The sequence below is a fragment of the Amblyomma maculatum genome, chromosome 11 (genome assembly GCF_055883805.1).
Source record: "Amblyomma maculatum isolate TAMU_Amacu chromosome 11, ASM5588380v1, whole genome shotgun sequence".
In the NCBI taxonomy this organism is placed as follows: Eukaryota; Metazoa; Arthropoda; class Arachnida; order Ixodida; family Ixodidae; genus Amblyomma; species Amblyomma maculatum.
The window spans coordinates 125,872,744-125,896,603 of NC_139354.1; the positions used below are offsets into that span (position 1 = coordinate 125,872,744).

The 23,860-nt window shown below is 43.6% G+C and overlaps 1 protein-coding gene across 2 annotated transcripts in view; it reads left to right on the forward strand.

The window, feature by feature from the left end:
- Positions 1 to 565: 565 nt before the first annotated feature.
- The window catches only part of LOC146174911 (uncharacterized), a 134,509-nt gene continuing 111,214 nt past the window's right edge, over positions 566 to 23,860 (forward strand). Inside the window, exons 1-4 of one of the 2 annotated variants that reach the window (XM_084584139.1) lie at positions 566 to 697; positions 1,132 to 1,196; positions 8,457 to 8,548; positions 16,990 to 17,310. In XM_084584139.1, the coding sequence (XP_084440265.1) occupies positions 652 to 697; positions 1,132 to 1,196; positions 8,457 to 8,548; positions 16,990 to 17,155 (369 nt within the window). In that variant the 5' untranslated portion in view covers positions 566 to 651 and the 3' untranslated portion in view covers positions 17,156 to 17,310. Of the gene's footprint in view, positions 698 to 1,131; positions 1,197 to 8,456; positions 8,549 to 16,989; positions 17,311 to 23,860 lie in introns of those variants that run through there. The other variant, XM_084584138.1, reaches the window with a different exon arrangement.

A 23,860-nucleotide genomic window follows, 5' to 3' on the forward strand; every position in this document is an offset into this window, starting at 1 on the left:
TGCACTAAGCTTCAACTAAGAGCACAATGGCGAAAGCTCTTCCTCCTTCTTTTTTTCTACCTCTTCTCCCTACGTTATTGTTGTTGGCCTCTATTCTGCATACATCTTCGCTTCTGTCTATACTTGAATGTGTGTGAATTTGTTATAATTTTTTTCTTTATTTCTTCTCTTTGTCTACGTTGTCGGGAGCATCGGCCTCTCAAAACTCCTCTCCTGGACATGTGAGAATGAGGACTAACTAACATAGACGGGAAAATATGCAGACATCAGAACGCTTGTCAAAGTCTCGGAAACACACCTACCGAACAAATCTGGCGAAAACGAGATTTTGACCACAAACCTACAATGGCTTTCGCCTTAAAACAATGTTCCAAAGACGTCAAACGCAGTTGAGCTTGTATCTCCTACCTCTTTGTTATGTTTCATTGGCAACACAATGAAACGTTACAGTTGAGTCTGACTCAGTATACTTGTTTTTGTGCGGCACGAGGTAAGGCTGGCATCTTGCTACATAATATATCACTACATTATACCTCTTTGTTCTCTTTAAATCGAAGCCATATAGCTGCTGTATATATATATGTGTATGTATATTTGCTCTTCTATGGTACGCAAACAGTTATAAGTGAGAACGTCATAGATGCATTCAAAATGAAGCTGACTCTCGGCATTGCTCTTGCTTTCTTTACATCTAATGGTGAGCACATAATGTAATCTATAGTCAAGTTATAGAGTGGCATGGCTTATAGAATTGTTACGGTAGTTATTTTTAAATGCACGTACAAAAGCGCGTACATTATTTGTAAAGTTTATACTTAAATATTATGTTGCACATTCGATGTTCTTTTACTTTAGAAGTCGCTCATAGTACTGTGCCAAATTTTTATACCATTCTTGCAATAATTGCAAGGCAATAACGACGATTAATATTTAGTGGATATGTCTTGCTGAAATTTAATTTAGACACACGTTTGTTTCTGCACAAAGTTTCATTTATATTTATTCACGTTCGAATTTCGCGATATTGAACACCTCTAATTTGTAACTTGCATCGAAGCTAAACCTTTCGACTAAAACTCACTGCCGCCTTTGACGTTTACAAAAGCACTGCCATTCTTCTGTTTCTCACAGATTTCGTATTCTCTTCTGTCAACTTTCATCATGCATCTAGAAAATGTGGTGGAACCCGGCCTCGCGTAAGCGTGCTCTCCATGTTATTCTCAGAGTATACGCGTTTTCGTTCACTTTGCGCCCTGTTCTTAAAAAGAGTAACCTCATACAAGGCCTATTTTAGGTGCCTGATAATATTGACAAGAATGAAAGACAGTTATGTAAATCATTACCTGCATCTCTCACCCAATGATGTGGAAAATGATGTGAAATGTAGGTTTAAACAGCACCATTTCTAAACGCTGGAGGGGGTGTCTTAGACGTGGTGAGTCGTAAAAGAATTTTTACTTGAAGCAAATCAACGAAGGCAAGTTCGAATCATAACGCTCGTGTTATATACATTATCTTTCCAGTAGCCATAACGATGTGGCTGCACCAAAATGATTTCATTCAGCTACGTGTCTGCTTGCTGGGTACAATTTCTAGGCGGGTGCTTGATGCACAGCGTCAACCACGAAATGGCCAACTTGTCAATGTTGACAGCATGAAAAACACTAATTGTTTAGCTATGTCAATCTCATTATCCTGAAATGGTGAAAAAAACCCTTAGGTTTTCATTAACTACTGTTTGAGCTTATTGGTCCAGTCACAGAACCATTCAAGAAGAGCATTAGGTATATTATGGAAGTGTTCCGGGAAATAGCCTTAAGGAGGACGTATTGCAAGCGACAATGAAATATTTTATTCCATATGCTATTTTGATTATCATCAGCCAGAATGTACCATCATCAGGCGGAATAGACTCACTGCACGATCGACGCCTCTTCCATATTACTTCAACTAACCCGGTTAGGTGCTACCGGCATCCCTACTTATTAAAAATAGTTATAGTATATGTCCATGAGCATTATCACGGCCGCTCGATGCAAGCGCACTAGGTGCGGCCTGCTTCGTCGCTCGAAACCGGCGGGAAGTGCCTACTTCCCGTTACCGCCGCCGCGGCACCACGGCTCGGGGACAGCCGCGCGCTGCCGCGCGCGGAGAGCTGCCCCTGGCTGCGCTTTCAGTGTGGCGTCGGCGTAGTAGGAGCCTGTTATTTAAAAGTGTGATAGCTCCGCTTTATACAACACTGCAGCACGAATTCGTATATACTGTCATGTCTTAGTGGGAGCATGTCAGCACTTTGCGCTTGCTCGGCAAGGATGTATGCTAGGGTGTACCCCGAGAAACTTAATGTGATGGTGGTTCAAGACCACTCGATTGGAGTGCTCGCATAACCGTGATGTTGCATTGAGATCAATGTGTTTGTCAAATGAAAATGTCACTCGGCTGTGAACAATTCGAAGCTGTTCAGCTGCCATGGTAGCCTAATGCATAACCACTTAACTATGTCGCGAATTCCGTGTGTCATTCCTGCATACAGCTTTTATACACAAATTGTTGTCAACCTGCTCTAAACTACTAGCACTATCCAATAAAAAAAATTCCTACTGTGAGCAACCTCTGTGAAAATGCGACAGGTAACCAACGTTTCTATCTCATTCTGACAAATGTTACGTCGGAAATATGAAGATGTTTATTAGATTAAATCTACATGATAACCTGGTATATTCGACTTAGTTGCAGACCTAAACTTTGTACGCCAGAACGCTATCCGTCATGACTTCCCGCATTTTGCATGACCGGTCAAAGTAAGCGCGCTTCATAGTGCCGGTCTGTCTCAAGGTGCTACGTATATGCGCAGAAAGTTTTTTTTGCTATTTTTTTTGGCTGCTCGCAAACCCAAACAATTTTGCTGGTTTGTAATTTTCAATGTAAGAACGCGAATCGAATGTTCCTGTTGTGAAACTAATTCTTACTTGCGACCACAAGAATGTTCACGCTTCAGAGCGCCTCTGCAGGAGATTCAGTGAGCAGCCGAGTATGCTGATTAAATGGCCACACACAAAAAAGGAAGAAAATTACCATTCGCAGATAGAAAACCTTTTTTGAAAAAGGTTTATGACATACCATAAACGTCGCTCCACTGTTGAGTTGATATTTCCAGCCCAGGTCGCTATCAGTGGGTGCAAAAACCTAACGATATCTTGCGTAGCTCCTCAGCTTCGGCAGGATCATTGTTTTCATAGATTAGCTGCAGGCACTGTGTACAGTGAGAAAATAATGCTAAAATCAAAAGTTTACTCGGCTTGCTACTTCGCCGGACCTCTTCAGACTTCATTATTCTGTTATTGAAGGTGCTCGTAAGCTGACAAAGCTTGATTTCTTCCTTTGCGGGGCACTTCAAGCCTCCATTGTCCTTGGTTTTCATAAACTTGTAAATGGTCCAGTTGGCTCATATTTTTTACAACAGGCCCTTGCACGACTGACATGCCGTCTCAAAACCATTACCAAATATCGCATAAATTAATCAACAACTTGGTAGTCATAAACAAAGCTTGGGGTTCTTAAGTCTCCTTGCGGAGCCTCGTTAGTGTACCCGCACTTTGCTACCTGCTTATTCACCGTATCCCTTAATTGCTCTGTCCCATTTAATTATAATGCAGCCTTAAGCCACCGCGCATAGTATGAAATAGCAACCTACACATACCTATATAAGGCACCTCTTTACCGAAGCTGTAAAATGTGCCCTATAGGAGTATAGTGTGCCTGACTTGGGATCTAAGGGTCCCATTTTCAATTCCCATTTCACCCTTACATCTTATTGATTTTCTCTGGATTGGCAGCTCCTGCCACATTGAACATGTCATGTGTTCTCATTGAGCCAAAGGTATCTGGCCATATCACCAGCAAAAGTGCTTCTTGCCAGAGAGGTCTTTTTCCGACTTTCCACAGACAGAGCGTGTGCCGGATTTTCTGTGGAACGGGGTTTTTCAGTTTATCGCGTCGGCTCAAACACTCTCAAGAGTATAAACAAATGTATGCACAGGCTACTTTGCTTGCAAGGCAACTCAGACTAGCGGCAAAATTTTGAACAAATTGTATGCTTATATGAAAAAAAGACCATCGTACCTTTTTTTGATATGTCCTCGCAACATAACCTGCGAGAAAAGCTTGCGGTGCTACCTCATCGTGTTCATCTACTTCACACATTGTTAAAAATCCTAGTTCACTGGCCAGCTTCCTGGTAACTAAATAGGTTAAGCAACATGACGGGAACTCAGGAAAAGAAGACGACACAACTAGCGCAGTTGTGCCGTCTTCTCCTGTGATCCCGTTACGTTGTTTGCGCTGTTAATCTATAATTATTCACCAACGAGTCCAATCTGCTGCCCCTTGTAGCAAATTGAACGGCAGCTGGTAGGAGATTATGCTTCAGCATCTGGACTTTTTAACCTCAGAGCCGCTTTTATTCTAGAGGAAGCGTGTGCATTTCCGCTCCCCGCTGTGCCTTTGCCTGAAGCGAACTCAACAGATAAAATCAGAAGGTCTCTTAGATGTCTCTTAAGCGGAGGACGGCGAAAGCCTACCTTTCCCCTACGTTTCCCTCTCATCGTTTGCCACAGTTGCAATCATTTCAACTCGTCGTTTGATATATTGGTTGTTTCCCAGTCATGATGAGTCTGCCTGCGTAGTCAGTGTAGTCCTTACCACTCATAACTAAGCAGGTTACTCATTTAGAATCAGTAGTGGTCATTACAAGTCGTCGCTTGACATATTGGTCATTTCGTAGTCATTAGCAGTAATGATGAGTCATGCCTAGCTATTATAGTCATTGCCATAAATCGCTAAGCACTTTTACTAACTTCTAATCAATTGCGGTCATTACATGTCGTAGTTTGATATACTCGTCATTACATATCATTCTAGTCATTATTAATCATTTTTACTCATAGCATTAGTCATTACTTCTATCAATGTCCATTTATAACTTTCATTGATTACCTATCACCAACAATCATTTTCATTCTTAATTTCTCTCCTTGCATGTCCGCTTTTTGCGATTGACACACCAGCGCACAGATGCGACACACAGATTACAGGCACTGTTTCTGCGCACAAATTTTCACTCCATGAGCCTAGAACGGCTTTCGCCTTAAAAAACAAACGCGTCCCGTCTCAACGTTAACGTGCTTGCACACGTGCACACAAAAAAAGTTTGCGCCGACCACACATATGCAAGGCGAATGCGTCCAAAAAGGAAGCAAACCGCGCGCTCAGAGCCGGCGACCCCGGCGGCGACGTGTCCCCGAACAGTGGCGCCCTCAGCAGAAATAGCGGGCGCAACCGTAAACTCCCCAAGGACGCGCTTGCCCATTGACGGCGGCTCAACGCAGCAGGCCACACCCAGTGCGCTTCCAACGAGCGGCCGTGATATTATACTGCAGAACGAAAAAAAGGTATATTGAAAGCTGGGATTGTAGCAGTCGATAAGAGTACCTGCTGCTGTTCTTCTAGGAAAGACTGAAAAAGAATCAATCAAGCGTCGTGCAACAATACATTTCTAATTTAGGAACAAATATGTCCTGCTTGAGAAAGGTAATGCGTTATATTGAAAGAGACGGGAAGTCACAGCCTGGATTTTTTTTATCAGTGTTTTGCAGAGCATAATGTGTTAGCTACAGGAAAGCCGATTCAGTAAACTTACCTGCATGCAGTTACAATAGAGAAGCGTTAATTATAGAATCTCGCAGTATATTCATTGATACCTTTTTACAAAGCTTCCCACAAGATAAGAAAGGAGACCGGATAATTTAGATATATTCTGTTCGTCCTGCGTCAATGATAACAAGAAATTTAGCGTTCTCACTCGCCTTCGCCCATGGGGACAGCGATGATTTGGTTTGTGAAGAATCGCGTCCCGAATTGACCTAGACTGTGACAAACTAAAAGATGACAATGAGGGTGCAATAACAAATATTTCGGGTAGGCATGTGGCTACTATTTTTCTACACTGTTTCTTGACCTAATTCCAAGACCACCATATTTCGCGCTGCGTGGTGCCCGATGTTTCAGTAGAATCAAAAATTTTTCTATGCTTTTGAGGGATGAATTGTCACTGAATCGCGGTTGCCATAATAACTAACCACTCGCTTGACCGGAACTCGCGACAAGTTTTCATAATAAATAAAGTTGTTGAATTCTTCAGAAAGGTTTGGTGTCTGATATTTCATGTATTTATTTGTTTCATTATACTACAGGCCAGAGTTGGCCCAAACAGGAAGCACATAGAAAAAACTTAATTAACAACACCACGTGATTGCACTTCATATGGCAGACAGCAAAAATTAAACTCAAAATGTGAAATAGCAAATACAATTAAAAATATGGGCTGAAAATTGAATACAGGAACGTCACTGTTTTTAGAGATGCAAAAATGTTTTTAGCTCCTGTTTCACGTTAGGAGAGTAAAAATTGATTCGGGGAGTGCGTTCCCATCTGCTATCGGTTTATGAAAGAAATTGTGCAATAATCGCGTTTGTTTTAGCAAAGAGAGGCTGCAAGAAGTTCTCCCTACATTGCCGGGTCCTTTTTAGTAGTGGAATGCCTGATGATGAACAACTATAATTATAACCATCAAGAAATATTCCTCCCCTTTCAGCCCGCTGGAATCACTTTAGATTCAGCGGAGTCCAGGGCCAGATGAATGATTTTATTTCGGACGTATTTGTCCTGGCTTATCATTTAAGCCTCCCAGGACTCCAAATTCCTGTTTGGATTGTTTTATCCAGGTCATGTCCACACCATATGTATCATAACTGCAATTTTGTTACAGTGGTGTTACCGCGGGTCCTGTATCGCCAGATGTCATCTGCATAGTGCGAGCGAGTTGGAAAAACCCCCGCCTGCAACTTTCTCCATATAATCTATTTTTTTCTTCTTTTATTTTGTCTGCTTAAGGCAGTGTCTGTCTTTCTAATCTGCAATGATTTATAATAAGATGGTATGTTCTCAACTGCTCGATCTGAAATGGCTCTTTGCTCGACGAGACCGCACTGGTATCCCGGTGTTTAAGTCATCGGGCTAATGCGTTTGCTGTCTCGTTTCCTCGCAGGCCCTCGTGGGCCGGAGGAAGCTTTTCTAGCATCTTTAGTCCCGATCAGCTGCGTAGAAGTCGTTACTGTTGTGCTGCTAAGGTAGCCTCAATGAGCTTGTCTAGTGTGTTTGAGATCCCCATGCTGAGAGTTTTCTGGGTGGATGTCTACAGATGGAAGCCCAGGGCGGTTTTGACACGTTTTCTAATTTGGATTTTATTCTTCTTTTCTGTCTTTGCCCACCGTAAGTATGGTGCCACGTATGTGATCCTACTAATTACGAATGAATGAATTAGTCTCAATAGGTTCGCCTTTTTCAATCCTGCATGTTTGCTCTCTATTCTCTTGATTACCGAAACGTCTGGCCTACAGTCGATTCGAGTTTTTGTATCGTTTCTGTGTTCTCACCGTTTGACTGGATCCGAATACCCAGCATTCTATTCGTTTCTACCCAGGGGACTCAGTCCCCATTTAGCGTTAGCATTATTCCGCATTCCTGGGGCTTTTATTTGTCTATATGTCGGCCGAGGAAGGGCGCTTCCGAATTCTCGGCAGAGCATTTGAATCCTGTTTGCTTTACGTACAACTCAAGTTCCTCAGTCGCTGTTTGGAAGTTGTTTTCGATGTGCGCATCACTGCCTATGGTAACGCAGAGGGTGATACCGACCCCGTATATTATGCACGTGAGTCCTTCTATACCTGCCAGTTTCTTTGGTAGGTCAATCATTGCAATGTTGAAAAGTGTTGGTGATAAGACTGAGCCGTGGGGAGTACATTTGTTACCCATTCTTATTCCTTTATCTTCCTTCCCTCCTAGGCAGATAATAACTGTTCTATTTGAAAGGAAGTCTTTGACGTAATTATTTATCTTCTACCTACATTTACAGTTTCTAGGGGTTCTAGTACGGCTGAGTCAACGTTGGTGAAAGCTTTGGACACGTTTAGACTGACTATTACTCTCGTGTCTAACGTTTGATTCGCTGGCACTTGCTCTTTAGGTTGAAGGCTGACGGCACGTGCGGAAAGATGTGCCCTGAATCCGCTCTTCGTGTCTGAGTAAAGTTCCTGTTCTTCTAGGGGTCTGATTAGTCTCGTTTTAAATACAGGGTCCATTAGTTTACCTACACATGAGGTAAGCGAAATAGGCCTCAGGTTTTCTAGACTTAGTTTTTTGCCTGCTTCCGAAATAAGGAATAGGTTGGCCTCTTTTCACGCCTGTAGAATTCAGTCCTTGTCCAAACTCTCCTGCATTCACAATGTTAGCGTAGCTATTGATGCATTATTCAAATTCCTTAGCATGTGATTACTGATTCTGAGTAGACATGTCGCTGTTTTGTTCTAAGTATGTTTAATTCTGACCTAACTTCTCAGATGGTGATGGGCTCGTCCAGAATGGGATTATCTGCTCCCTTGTACTCGAGGAGGGATGCGGGACCGTTCATCGCAAGTACCTCACTTGATAGGTCAGTTGGCAATTAGTGCCTTCGTATTTATATACGTGTTTCTGCTAATTTTGATGTGCCTCGTCTTTTGTCTTATCAGGGTCTAAAATATATCAAAGCATTTCAAACGTGTTAGCTTTAGTGAATCTGTGGTCTATCTGCTCGCACATGTTGCCCCAGTTTTGCCTATTTAAGTACAGCGCATGCTCCTCAATATCTCGCTTCTGTTTGGCCAGGAGTGTGCGTACATTCATGTTCCCCCTATTGTGGGCAAGCTTTGCTGCTAGCGTCCTTTTCTTGCGCCAAAGACCGATCAAGCGCTTGTCAACCTGTTCTTGCGCTTCGTCTGCTTCCACATCTTCAGTGGCTTCCTTATGCCGCGAAAATGTCTGTACCCCAAGATGCTTTGTCCTTGATTTCGTCTTGGGCAGAAAGATTCCGCTATAATAGATCCCAGTTTACAGCTGCGAACTATTTTGGGTTTCGATACGGGCGGTCGGGCTTCTATCACGATCTCAATAAATTTATGGTCACTTCCTAGGTGCTCCCCCGTGTTGCACCACCTAGCCGTGATTTGACCTCCGATAAGTGTTAAGCAAGATTAGCGTCCCTACTTACGTTATTTCTTTGTCTTGTTGGTTTCATAGGGTCTGTGATTAAGGTTAGCTCATCCTCTAAAATATTGTCCCCAAGTTCATTCCGCTTATGTTCGTGATTTTGTACCCTCATGCGGGGTGATGCGCGCTAAAGTCCCCTCCAATGACGATATGATTTTTGCCCTATATCTGTTTCGTTTTTGCGAATAGCCTGTCGAAGCCGCAAGATCCTTTCTTTGTATTGGAGAGCAGTTTAAATTATAAACATAATGTTTTTTCGTTTAGTTTTTGCGGTACCATTTCAATTAGAGGGTGATCTAATTGGACGTGTCCTGTCTCATGCTGCAATGCGATAACGTTCCGACTGACGAGGGTGGCAGCCTACATTTTGTCCCCAAGGCCCGGGTACGATTTTTATCCGGACAGGCGAGCGTTTTTACAGCACTCTTGTAACGGTATAATTTCGGCTTTGCCACCGTTTGAAAGCAACGATTGTAAAACGGCTAGTTTACGCAGGAATTCCCTTTAGTTCAATAGCCAGATATTGTTACTACTGTTAGGCGAAGACATGTTGTATCGCTTGGAATTCTGCACAATTCCATTGGTCCCTTCTCAAAATCCACCTTGAGAGCTGCGTCATGTTTTTTTTTTTTTTCAAATTCTACTATTATTATTTCTGTCACTTGTTTCAAGAACTGCATTAGCATTCCAAACAGTAGTTTTATGTCGTGTTTCTCATCATGATGCAGTTTCTGAAATTTGGCATCGAGACCTGACTTTTTTGTTCTGTTCTTTTTAATTGGGGGTTTTCCACCTTCACAGCCTCTACATCTTTATCCTGCTACCCCTGCATAGATTCCGTGGCGTCTGACTGCTCCGGTCTGTCTTCCAAGGGTTTCTGAGCCACCGTTTCTAGAATTTTGATCCGCTCTTCTTGCTTCCTAAATCAGAAGTTCATTTCTCCAGTATACTGTGCCGTTCGCAAGCAGCTAAACTCTCCTTGACTTCCATGTCGAGCGCGTGTACGTTCAATGGCGTTCTATAATTCGTTTACATGAAAGGTGCAGCATCTGTTACTCGCGGAAGGCAAGAAGCGCCATCCGGCGGCGTTGGAGCACGCTCGTTCACGCTTGGTCCTCATAGCTGACGGCAGATGGGTGGCGTCACATCATTGACGTCCCCTTAATTGAGTGACTTAACTATTTCAGTCTTTGGTACTTTTAAATTGCGCGCCAATCGCAGTATCTGTCATTCGCGGAATCCCGCTATCATCCTCACGGCAGACAAGCGGAATTAAGAAGAGCGTTTCACGACCCGGGGCGGCGATAAAGACGAAGACGTTGTTCCAAGCGCTTGCGTTTCTCGATGTTCTCCACTCAAAGGCTTCAATCGGCCTCTGGCCGAGGTACTGCTCAGGCTAATGCCAGCAGTAATGAATACTGGATTGTTTAGCCCCGTCTCCCAACTGGTAAGCTGGTGGCTGACTCCGTTTTCTTGCATGCGGACCTTGCCGGACGCCCGTACCGGGCGCAAGACTACAGAGACTCCCTTCGCAATGCTGTGGACCTCACGAAAATTAGTTCAATTGGCCAATTTCAAATGTCCCATGTATGGATGGTCACCTGCAAATCGGCACAATCGAAAGAGAAATTGGTGGCTTGCGGTAATCTCGTTTAACAACGAGATCCGCTTGGAGACCGCCGTTTTGTCGTCGTGGACCCAGAACCAAAAGTGGTGAAATTTAAGCTTCCGTGGCTTCCCGAACGCTTGGAAGATGCCTTCATACGTGAGACACTACAGGCCTACGGGAAGGCGACTTCGATTTTGACGGAAAACTGGAAAGTGGCGGAAATGGATGATTTGAGAACGCTGAACCGGGATGTTCGTGTGTCTCTCGCTGAAGAAGTCGGCGTTGGCGACGTCCCACATGTACTGACTATTTGTGCTTTACAGAGCCTTGTTATAATACCAGGCAGGCCACCGCTATGCCTCCGATGCAACCGTGTTCGCCACATTCGTAGGCACTGCCTTACGCCGCGTAGTCACGACTGCCCACGCTTCGGTCAGACCGCAGAAGAGCGCGTCGTTACTTATGCGGACAAGCTACGGCATCGTGTGCGGCCACCGGACGACGCTTTACAAGAACATGTCATGGACGCCACAGAAGTGCTTGACGCGACGGGTGTCCTTTCAGGCGCTACTGGGGACACGTCTTCCACAGCTCATACAACGGTTTTTCCTCAAGGTGACTCCAAGGAATGGGAGACGCTGGCTCGATGTGAGATGCCGAATCCGGCACATAATAGGGAGCCTGCCACCTGTTGTAATCCTGCCAAAGATGCCGCCCCGGTTACTCCAGCCACTGAGGTCAATGCCGAGGAAGAGCTTGCAGGTCAGGCCACTCTACCTGCAACTGAGGCCGTCCCTTCTGTTCAAGAACATCTTCATAAGCGCCGGGTGCGCATCTGACTCCAGCATCGCCGCCGCCGGCGCGCGTCGAAACATAACGGGAAGTGCCAACGTTCGCGTTCCCGCAGTCGTGGTGGAGGTCCGGAGGTGACATCGCCGTCTCCGGAGAGACAAATGCAAACCTAGTTAGCACTTGTGTGGTCACCATGGCGACCCCTGAGGAGCTAATGTTTGCAACGCAGAATGTGAGGGGCCTTAGGTCTCATCAGAAGCAGGTGCAACTTCGTCGAACTTTTCAGCAGCAAGCGGCTTCTTTTTGTTGCCATCCAGGAAACGAAAATCGAGAATGACCAGGATAGAGAGAGGGCACTAGGACGCTTTTTGTCTGATTACAATGCTATTGTGACCCATGCTATTGGTTTTTCGGCGGGTTGCTTCTTGTTTCTGCAAAAGGCTCTCCCTTATTCTGCGTTATCTTACTATACTGACTCGGAAGGGCGGCCAATAAGCTGTAATTGTTTGCTCCACAGGAAGCAATAGAGACGTGTCAATATTTATGCATTCAATAGTGCAGCTGAGCGTGTTGATATGTTTGAAGCCATGGCTAACCTCCTAGACTGTGATAAGAATGTTGTGCTAATGGGAGACTTTAATTGCGTATGTTTCCTGAATGATCGTGCTGGGCCTAGTGTACACAGAGACAAAGTGGTGAAGTGTTATCGCATGTTATAGAAGACTCAGGACTCATTGATACAGGGGCCTCATGTCATGCATCTACACTATTCACGCATATCTAGGGGAGGTTCCACGCGCGCCTAGACAGGATTTATGTTTCTTCCACGCTGATTTCCCGTATTATGTAGTGTGAAACTGTACCGGTTTCCTTTTTAGATCATTTTATGGTGGTTGCTCGGCTCGGGAGAACTTACTGTTCAAATTTAGGCCGAAATGAGGGTTTGGAAGCTAAATTCTTCTTTTGCAAATGATCAGGCGTTTGCCTTTCGGATACGCTTCCAGCTACAAGTGTGTTTGACAGATGCCATGCCAATATTTGCTGCATGGGAGCTGTTTAAACAGGAGGTGCGAGCGATAGCTATTGAAAATAGGTTTGTTAGATCATTTTACAGGACACGTCAAGAGAGGACAATACACAAGAGTTTGTAAAACCTCTATGAATTAGAATGTGAGCTACCTGGACTATATTTAGACAAAATTGCTAGGGTAAAGTATGGCCTACAAAAACAGGACGCTGAAAGATACAGGGGTGCCCGAGTTCGATCTCCTACTAATCGTGCTTTGCACTCTGAAACCCCACGCGACAAGATCTACTTGATGAGCACTGTTATGCTACTGCCAAATTAATACCGGGAATGATGTCCAATGCCACCCTAGTAACGAAAACGTGCGACATCATCTCTGTGTGTGTTTGTGAGATATTACACGACACTGTTCAGTGACGCGTCTGCTGCTACTAATTCTGATTTACTAGCTAACTTCAAAGCTCTTATAACACCTTTATCAGATGATGACTGTGGTCTTATCAATGTTCCCTTCACGTTGGAAGAAATAGAAGACGCAATTGACCAATTACCCCTCCCTAAAACACCTGGCCCTGATGGCATATCATGCGAGTTTTACAAAGCGTTTCAATTTCTTTATTTTATTTATTCGATACTGTCAATCCCATCAGGGATCGTAACAGGGAGGGCATTCAAAAGTAGAGTAACAAAAAATAACAATGATAATGAATCGAAGTACATAAAAAATAGGACACGAGATTATAGAAAATAAGATATATGTATAGCAATTGAACAAGAATGAGGAGCATGTAACATGATTTTGGCGGACAAGTAAAACCTACAAGTGAAAACACAAACGGAAGGAATAACTTCGTAGTTACATAAGAACTCAATAATTACTGTGATATAAGTAGTTGATTTTCCACAAGTGCGCTGAAAGAATTTAATGATGGGTTAGTAACAATTGATCTGTTAAAGGTGTTTCATTCGCGCATAGCACGAGGACAGTAAGGATATTTGAAAGTGTCAGTAGGAAATGAAAACTCGTTTAGAGTGTGTATGTGATTATTACGTGTTTGTCGCGTTTGTGATTTTCACATGCATCTTGAAGTGTCGATTTCAATTGATTGTGTATGAGTTGGTAAATGGTTTTAAGGCGCGCTAGCTTTGCTCTGTTGTGAAGGGTTAGTAGTCCGGCGTGTTTGAGTAGTTCTGTTGGTGAATCTGTCAACCGCTTTCCTCTGCACTGCTTCTATTTGTTTAATAAGCTTGTTAGTGAAAGGAAACCAAACAACATTGGCATATTCTAGAATTGGTCTGACATATGTCTTATACGCAAGTAGCTTTGTTTCCCATGGTGCTAGTTTGAGGCGTCTGTTAATGAAAAATAACTGTTTCAAGGCGGTTGATGTGACATTGTTAACATGAGAATCCCATCTGAGGTCAAAGGTTAGTGTTATGCCTAAATATTTATATTCGGGCATCGAATCAAGAGGAATGTTGTATAATTAGTGCTCAAAATTCGATTGGTGTATCGTTCTGGTTATGGATAAAAAAACTGATTTTTTAATAATAATAGTCATCTGCCAATTTTCACACCACTTGGTCACTGCTGTTAAAGCGTTATTTAAAGCTATGTGGTCATTGAAGCAATCAATTTCCAGGTAAACTACACAGCCATCGGCAAAAAGTTTAATATTGTGAGAAATACTGGTAGGTAACTCGTTTATACAAATTAAAGATAATACTGCGGCTAGAACACTTCCTTGTGGTACACCAGATGTAACATTAGCTGTTTCGGACACAGCATTGTTAATTTCAACGAATTGAGTACGGTTAGTAAAATAATCAACAATCCAATCTACTATAAGGCCAGCTCCAAAGGTTGCATTAAGTTTCACGATAAGTTTGGAATGTGTACGCGGTCGAAAGCTTTCGAAACGTCTAAGAAAATGAGGTCGATTTGTTTCTGCTGATCTATAGTGAAGGATATGTTATGTATAAGTTTGATTAGTTGTGTGACTGTAGAAACTCCTTTCCGAAAGCCGTGCTGAAAAGGTGTTAAAATTTGATTTTCCTCTAAGTAGGTTACAAGCAGATCAATTAAGGGGAAATGAGGGTGCTCGTTATAATACATGAAGGAAAGAAGCCAACAGTCGGCGAGGCCAAGGAAAGCGTTGGGGATGGTACTTTGTCTTTTTTTTTTATGTTTACTTGGATAATCACTAAGTAGGTTGTTATGTGCTTTAAGATAATGTGCTCTAGTAACTTGCATACAGTGCTTGTTAGTGAAATTGGTCTGAAATTTGAGTGATCTGGTGTGCTTCCTGTTTTGTGTATAGGCGTCACTTTAGCTTTAGGAAGGGTGTGCGATGACAATGACTTGTTAAAAAGTATCACTAAAAATGTTGCTACCCATTCGGCATATCTACGCAAGAAAATGTTAGAGATTCCACCGGGCCCTGATCCTTCCTTTGTGTCCAAGTTTAATAAAAGGTTTAACACTCCTGCTTCTGTTGCAGTAAGGGGTTCTAAATTATTTCCTGAGCAAAAACTAGTACAAGGCTTATTCCTGTTGTCTATAGTGAAAGAAGTACAGTAGTTGATCAGCGTGGTTGCAATATTTCTGTTTCCCTCTGGAGAAGCTTGGTTTTCTTTTCGTGATTTAGGGTTTAGGTGACGCCAGAACTTAAATCTTTGCTAAGCCCTGTCTGGCTGCAGATCTTCGCTTTAAGTTTTGATGTGTGGGTCCTTCCTCAGTCCTTTACTAGGAATCACACAGCTTTAATTCCAAAGAGTACGGATAAAAAAATTGCTCTCAGTGGATGGCTACAGGCCAATCACGCTGGCAAATGTGGACTACAAAATGTTTGCGAAAGTGCTATCAAATCGTTTATAGTATGCCATGACGATTCTCATTAGCCCTCATCAGACGAGTGGCTGGAGGGGACGCTCCATGCAAAATAACATACATATTCCACGTACAATTCTCGAATCACTCTGGCTCTTATGAGCAGCTTGCTCTACTCCAGATTGACCTTGCGAAGGCATTTCAACGGGCCCGGCATTCGTTTCTATTTTCTCTTCTCGAGCGTGCAAATGTTGAATCAACTGTACTGAAAGGGGTGCAACTTTGCTACGACAACAGTTCCACTCGCTTGATCGTAATGGCCGCCTCTCAGAACCTGTGCTAATTCGATCATCCGTGAAGCAAGGCTGTCATATGTAACCGCTACTCTTTGCCCTCTGCCTAGAGCCACTTTGAGTGTACTGCAAAACCACAATATCCGTGGTTATGTTGCCTTCAGTAATGAAGTCAAAGTGCTTGCGTACGCCCACGATTTGGCGTTTTTCTGCAAAGACGAATCCAGCATTGACAAATTTATAACCACCATTGAGCAGTTTGGTATTGTATCTGGCGCTCAGATGAATAACTCCAAAAGTTCGGGTCTGTGGTTCGGTTCATGGGGAGCAATGCCTACTCATTACGCTGCAATTGAATGGTCTCGTGTTCCCCTAAATACCTTGGAGTTCCCCTTCATGCATTCAAGTTTAGTGGGCGTTACTTGAAAGAGCGGGTCACGGCACTACAGAGCTATTACTCAAACTTTTGTTCCGCACTGCCTATCAATTTTTGGCCGAGCACAGGCATGTAAACATGTTTCTGGCTACAAAACTTTGTTATGTTTTACAGGTACTCCATTGCGCGAAGAATAACACCCAAAGCTTTCACCGAACGTTTGCGATGTTCATATGGTCGTCCAGTTTTGAGCCCATGCGGCGCGATAATTTATTCTGGTCTTTTTCTGCTGGCGGATTAGGTTTGACACATCTCTATGTCAGACAGTTAGTTGCTTATTTCTTCTTTTTCCGTAATAGCTCCCATTCAATTACCAGAGCATCCCTGCAAATTAATCTTATGAACCTTCTTTCAAACTTAGTGGTCTCTTCCAATTTTACAGATTGGCCATTATTATTTGATTTAATGAAAGAAGTTTACGATTCAGTGCGTTTTCTGGCAGTTCGCTTCTCTTATGAGTACGTATTCTCTGTTTCACGGAAAAACTTATACCAATACCAACAATTGATATCTATGTTGTTCCCGCCTCCCTTATATCGTTCACTCTATGCTAACTGTATGGGGCATGATGTGTTAAAAAGAATGCACAAAATGCTGATCTCGCCTTCTACTAAAACGGTTTTCTCTGAACTTCATGCCGAGGTTTTTCCTGTAAAGTGTGGCTTCAGAAAAAAAATATTTTCGTTTCTTTTGGTAATTGTCGCTTATGTCATGCACCTGAAACCATCGAACACAATTATTCTGCCTGCAAAGATGCCATATCATTTCGGGACGTTCTGCAAAGAACATTGAAGAAAGGCTTTATTTTGAATTCCCACAGTGTGCGTTACTTGATGATTTTCCTCCTTGGATTTACAGCCTGTGGGAAACGCGTATGTTGGATCGGAATGCTGAGCCTCTAGTCTCCCCTGCTACTCATTTTGGCCAGATGGTACACCAGCGTAGAGACACTTACGAAGATAGTGACTATCAACCGGACTGGCTGCCATTGTTGATGTGTTGTCTTTCTTTGCCACCGTTTTAGTGAAGTTGTGCTAAGTCGTATTCTAGTTGTGTGGTGTTGTGTTGTATGCTTCAATTGGAGTTTTCGCCTACAGGCTGATTACTCTGTAAATAATGTATATAGCTCTACTGTGAACTTAAAAGCATGTAATAAATACCATGCTGAAAAAAAAAAAACCCGGGGCGTGGCACAGCGGTATAGCGCTAGGCAGGGGATCGAAGAGATGGAGGTTCGATTCCCGGATGGGGACTAATTTTTTTTTAAGGAGGAGGAGTCGCACACCTCTTATGCGTTGCTAGGCAACAGCGCCAGAGCTTGACGAGGGTGCTGTGCAGCTGGACATGGCTGTGACATCACTCGGTCGCGGCATACGGCGACGAAGAAGCTCGACCATCCGCCTTGGCTCGGCTCCGACCCTCGTAGTGAAGCAATTCGTTTCAGTACTCATTGAGGTTCTTAATCTGCTCTACCTGGTGCTTAATGAGTTGTTTGAATTATTTAACTGTGTCTGAGTTACGGGAAACTTTAGTTGAGCAGCTAACCTTTGCGGGTGTCTCTGTGCGTTGGTGTTGCAGTTCGGTTTGTAGCCGGGAAAAGGACGCTGACCGGTCCCTCATTGTGCTGCTGGATCTATCCTTGGGCTGACTGCTCCTCCCAGGATTGTTCCTTCTCTTTTTCAGCTTCTTTTCTGGCTTCCCATTGTTGTTTCTTAACAATGTACGGGGTGCGAAAGATATTTTTGCACCTCTTGTCCACGGTGTAGTGCTCTCCGCGCTGAGTTGGCACTTCAGTGTACACGGGCGCCATTCGGAGGGATGTTGTACCACAGCCATGGCCCTCAGTCACTTCGTTGTCACGGACGTCTGAGCTGTGATTAAGTCCTTCAAACTTTTAGCAGACCTCGTACCGTTTTTGTAAAGAAAGCACTTGAACGTTACTCCGCTTAAGGCTACTGTGCGTTGTACTCTCTCTTCTTCGAAAATGATTAGGAAAGATTTTATTTTCCCGATTCTTCGTGCATCAATGACTGGTGGGTTGAATCCGTGGATGTTCAGTCCTTCTAGCACATACTTGTTTTTGTACTCTTCATCAATTCCATGGATGACTCCGTTGGAGCAGCTTTCTGTTGCGTTCATGTAGGAAGCCACACCTTTTCTCACATCTTGATTGTTTCAATTGTTTCCACCTTCCTCGCGTTTTCGTAACTCGGCGAGTGGTGTGCAATTGTTCCTTGCTTAGCGTTTATAGCCCGTCTGTCACAGAAGCCTCTCCTTCCTTGATTCCGGCTTTTTTACCAGATGGGCACTGCAATTCTCACATCGCTGATGCTCTTCAGCGTTGTAAGCCCTTCTTTGGTTCGGAGAACTACTTTGCATTCGGTCGCAGGAAGTCTTTGGAGGTCTGACGTTATTGAACGTTCAGCAAGTTTCCGACCCGCCGCTTTGTAGGTTCTTTATGTATTTACCAGCGGTCTTTGCAATAGCAGTGGCGTTCGCTGTAGCCGCGTTTCCGACACCATGCTGGCTTTCATGATAGCGTTCTTCGTTATAGATTATTTCAGCTCGCTTGTTCAGCCTCATGATCCATTCTTTCTGTAGTTCCCTGGGGTTGATGATGAAATACCTCTGCCGTTATCTGCATTGTCATCGCTGAGCCGGTCATGGTCGGCTTTGGCGGGAGCTCGCCAGTCATCGCCTCCCCGTGCGAAGTAGGCCTATCGTGGCGTGTCGCGCTGGCGAACTTCGAATGATGACAAACCTCCTAAAATACACTTACAAGCGCAAATGTAATATCTTCTGGTTGCTTGGGCCTTCGAAAAACACTTTTATAATACCTTTACGATAAACGCAAGAAACGTTCCGCCAATTAATCACTGCATTCGCGGAGCCGACGTTCGCGCATCCGAACTCCTTGACGCCCTCTGGCGATCTGGAATGCCTGAGGCATGAACAGGGAGCAATACTTAGCTTACCTGCGGTAATTTTATGCAGGAAATAAATACACTTTAAGTTTCTGCACATACAAAGCAACGTAATGTTTTGTGTTTCATAAGCTGTGTTTGGGAGTCAGACCTTTAGTTCTATGAAAAATGAAACGCACCGCCTTCCTCTAGATGAGCTCTAGGTGATAGATGTCTTTCGTGAAGTCGGGTCCCAAATTTCAAAATATTCAAGTTTGAACCTGACAAAAATGTTTTGAGGCAAAAGCTTAATATTGTTAGGACTATATTTTATTTACACATCACGAACCAGAGCTTTGAGAGCGGTTGAACAGATCTGCGAAATATGAGTGGCCCATGCTATTCTGTTGTGAAGAGCGATTCCGAGATAATTATATTGTGAGATCTCCCTGATGTGACTGTAGTGAAGACAATATCGGTAATTACTAACAATTTTTTTTCTTGTAACTTGGAGAAGTACCCTTATCAATGTTGAAATCCATGTTCCATTCTTCACACTACTGATATATTTTGATCAAATATTCTGGAAGCCGTTGGTTATTTCCAATTGATGCTATTTTTTATATATATACCGCAGTCCACTGCGAACAATCTTATTGTAACAAATACGGAAGAATAGTATCTATTAAATTATATATATATATAAAACAGCCAAAGTCCTGAAACACTACCCTGAGAAACACCGGAAGTAACTGGAAGCGATTCAGAAAGAGTGTCATTCACATCAACACACTGAGTTTTACCACGTAAATTGCTCTGACCACTTCAATAATATATTACGGAATACCAAGTAACTGCAATTTATCAAGGCTTGAATATGGCATCTTATTGAAAGCTTTCGCCATATCAAAAAAAAATGATATCGATCTTTCCGAGTTATTCAGCACTCTATGAAAATCATCAATATTCGTAACTACCTGAGTGACGGAAAATATACTCTTCTTAATCCGTGCTGAAAAGGTGACTAAATATTTAATTCATTAAAAGCCATAACGCGGGCCACGATGGCCTCTAAAAGATTACAGGATGTAGGGATAATTGATACCAGTCGGCAGTTAGTCACGAGTAACTTGTTCCCTTATTTATGAATCTGCACAACACGAGTCTTCTTTCAATGTTGTGGCAACCCACTGGTTTGTAGAGGTATTATGAAAGGTTTAGCCGGGTGCTTGCCGCGTGAAACGCTTTAAAAAGGCATTTGGAATGCCATCCAGACAATGGCCCTTCTCAACATTTATTTTGTGCAGCAAAGAGAGAACCCCTTCTGTGTATATAACAGCAACTACGTAGGGAACAAAGGGCGATTCCTAGTAGCTCCAGGACGAATGAAGCGGCTGGGCTAAAGCCAAAAGGACGCTCAGTTGTGGATGTGTCGGGAAGCGACCGGAAAGTCCGATGTTGCAAGGAGATATGTCACATAGCAACATGGAATGTAAGATCTATGACGCAAGGTAAACTGGATATCGTCAAGCGAGAAATGGACAGATTGAACATTGATATATTGGGTATCAGCGAGCTCAAGTGGACCGGAATGGGAGAATTTAACTCCGGCGACCATTATGTCTTTTATTGTGGGCACGAATCCAAGAGAAGGAATGGGGTCGCTCTCATAGTAAACAGAAGAATGGGCAAAGCGGTGCTAGGGTACAACCCCAAAAACGACCGAATGATTTCACTTCGGATCCAAGGTCACCCTTTCAACATAACAGTTATCCAAGTCTATGCACCGACCACTGCTGCTGAAGAAGCTGACGTTGAGAGATTTTATGCGGACCTACAATGCCTTTTAGACCGCGCCCCATCATCAGACGTCGTTTTTCTCATAGGAGACTGGAATGCTAAGGTCGGGAGTGAAGAAATATCCGGAATTACAGGCAAGTTCGGTCTTGGTGAGCCAAATGAAGCTGGGCAGAGGCTAGTAGAGTTCTGTCAAGAAAACAACCTGACCATAGCGAATACTCATTTTCAACAGCACAAGAGGCGCCTGTACACATGGATTTCACCGGACGGTCTGTACAGGAATCAGATCGATTATATTATTTGCCGGCAGAGATGGAGAAGCGCTATACAAGCAGTAAAAACAAGGCCTGGGGCCGATTGTGGCACCGATCATCAGCTTCTTGTTCCCAAAATTAAGCTTCGATTGAGGAAAACGCAGAAAACTAGAAGGCCTTTCAGGTATGATCTGGATCAGATTCCATTAGAATATGCTGTGGAAGTGAGGAATCGATTTCAAGAATTAGATCTAGAAGACAAAGAGCCCGAAGAGATGTGGACTGATGTTCGTGATATAATACAAGAAGTTGCTACTAAGGTAGTTCCAAAGCAAAAGAAATGCAAAAAAGCAAACTGGTTATCTGAAGAGGCTTTGCAAATAGCTGAGGAAAGGAGGATGGCAAAAGGTATGGGGGAAAGAGAAAGATACAAGGTTCTCAATGCGGATTTTCAGAAAATAGCAAGGAGAGATAAGAATGCCTTCCTGAACATACAGTGTCAAGCAGTTGAGGACAACAGCCAATTAAGAAACACAAGAGCTCTGTATAAGACAATCAAAGATATCAAAGGAAGCTTCTGTGCTAAGCTGGGCGTGATAAAGGACAAACGAGGCAAGGACCTCACTGAAGCCTCAGAGATAAAGAAGAGGTGGCAGGAATACACAGAAGAACTGTACAAGAAGGACCCGGATGTGCAATCCCAACATAGGACGGTTGTGATTACTGATCTCGAGCCGGGCATCCTGAAGAGTGAAGTTGAATGGGCCTTAGCCAGCCTTGCTAAGAACAAAGCAAGCGGAATTGATGGTATTCCAGCTGAGTTGCTTCAAAACCTCAACCACGACGCTGTTAACACACTGCATACATTATGTCAAAAGATTTGGACAACCCTGCAGTGGCCACAGGATTGGAGGAGGTCAGTTTACATCCCCATTCCAAAGAAAGGCAGTGCCAAAGATTGTTCCAACTACCGCACGATCGCGCTTATTTCGCATGCTAGCAAGGTGATGTTAAAAATCCTGCAAGGTAGGCTGCAGCAGTATGTGGATCGGGAGCTTCCGGACGTGCAAGCTGGGTTTCGCAAGGGCAGAGGAACTAGAGACCAAATTGCCAACCTTCGCTGGATCATGGAAAAAGCAAGAGAGTTCCAGAAACCCATTTACTTCTGCTTTATTGATTATGCGAAAGCGTTTGACTGCGTAGATCACAGCAGATTGTGGCAAGCTCTCCGAGAGATGGGAGTTCCAATTCACCTCATCTGTCTCCTCAGGAACCTGTATGAAGGGCAAGAGGCCACAGTCAGAACTGGGCATGGTCTTACTGATTGGTTTCCGATTGAGAAAGGGGTGAGGCAAGGCTGCATACTATCGCCCTGCCTATTTAACCTATATGCAGAGTGCATCATGAGGAAGGCCGGTCTGGACGAGTCTTCAGCTGGAGTGAAGATTGCTGGAAAACGTATCAACAACCTTAGATATGCGGATGATACCACTTTAATGGCAGAAAGTGAAGTGGAACTCAAGAGACTTCTGATGCGCGTACAAGAAGAGAGTGAGAAGTTTGGGCTTAAACTGAACATTAAAAAGACGAAGATCATGGCGTCTTGCCCTATCAAGTCCTGGAGCATCAATGGACAAGAAGTGGAAGCTGTGACAGATTTTCTGTTCTTGGGCGCCAAGATTACCTCGGAAGGAGACTGCAGCCATGAAATTAGGAGACGCCTGCTTCTGGGAAAGAGAGCAATGGTTAGCCTTGACCGCCTAGTAAAGAGCAGAGACATTAGTCTGCCAACCAAGATCCGTATAACCCGTGCTATGGTCTTTCCAGTTGTGATGTATGGATGCGAGAGTTGGACTGTGAAAAAGGCTGACCGCCGAAGAATTGACGCGTTTGAATTGTGGTGCTGGCGAAGACTCTTAAGAGTTCCTTGGACTGCCAGAAGATCAAATCAGTCGATATTGTCGACCATAAACCCTGACTGCTCATTGGAGGGTCAAATTCTAAAGTTAAAGCTCAGCTACTTTGGTCATCTGATGAGAAGAGAGGAGTCGCTGGAGAAAGATTTGATGTTGGGAAAGGTTGAGGGTCGCCGGAGAAGGGGTAGGCAGCGAACGCGATGGTTAGATGGCATTCTCGAGGCATTGCAGATGAAGCTATGTGATGTTAAGAAGATAGTGAGAGACCGGAAAGCGTGGCGTGACATGGTCCATAGGGTCACGAAGAGTCGGACACGACTGAACGCCTGAACTGAACGTAGGGATAGATGGATCGCTTGGGTGGATCGAAAACCATGTATGAAAAGCTCCCGAAAACATTTGAAAGTATCTGCTTAAGAATTGCTCTATTTCCTTCACATAAGTGACAAGACTCCCCTCCTGACTTTTAATTTCTTTAAAGGCTTCCTTTTGTTGTCCAAGGCATCGCCTAAATTTGCTTGAATCTGATTATACGAATGAAGGAAGGGTAACCTTGAAGTAATCAGATTTTGATGTTGACAGTACCTGTGCTAGTTCATGTTTTGATTTCTGCAAATACTGAGAAGATAGTCCTCGCTTCATATGAATTATACCACGACTCACCAAGTGGTTTTGATGCTTCTTTCTAATTTTTCGCAGAGGTGAAATATTTGGCCTACAATGTAAGATGCCCTTATCGAGGTGTCCCATAATCTATGTGTGTCACCTTCGTTGGTACACAGCAACACATAAACCGAATGATCAATGATAGATGTGTCATCAAAGCGATCAAAGTTATAGATATAGGCAACAAACA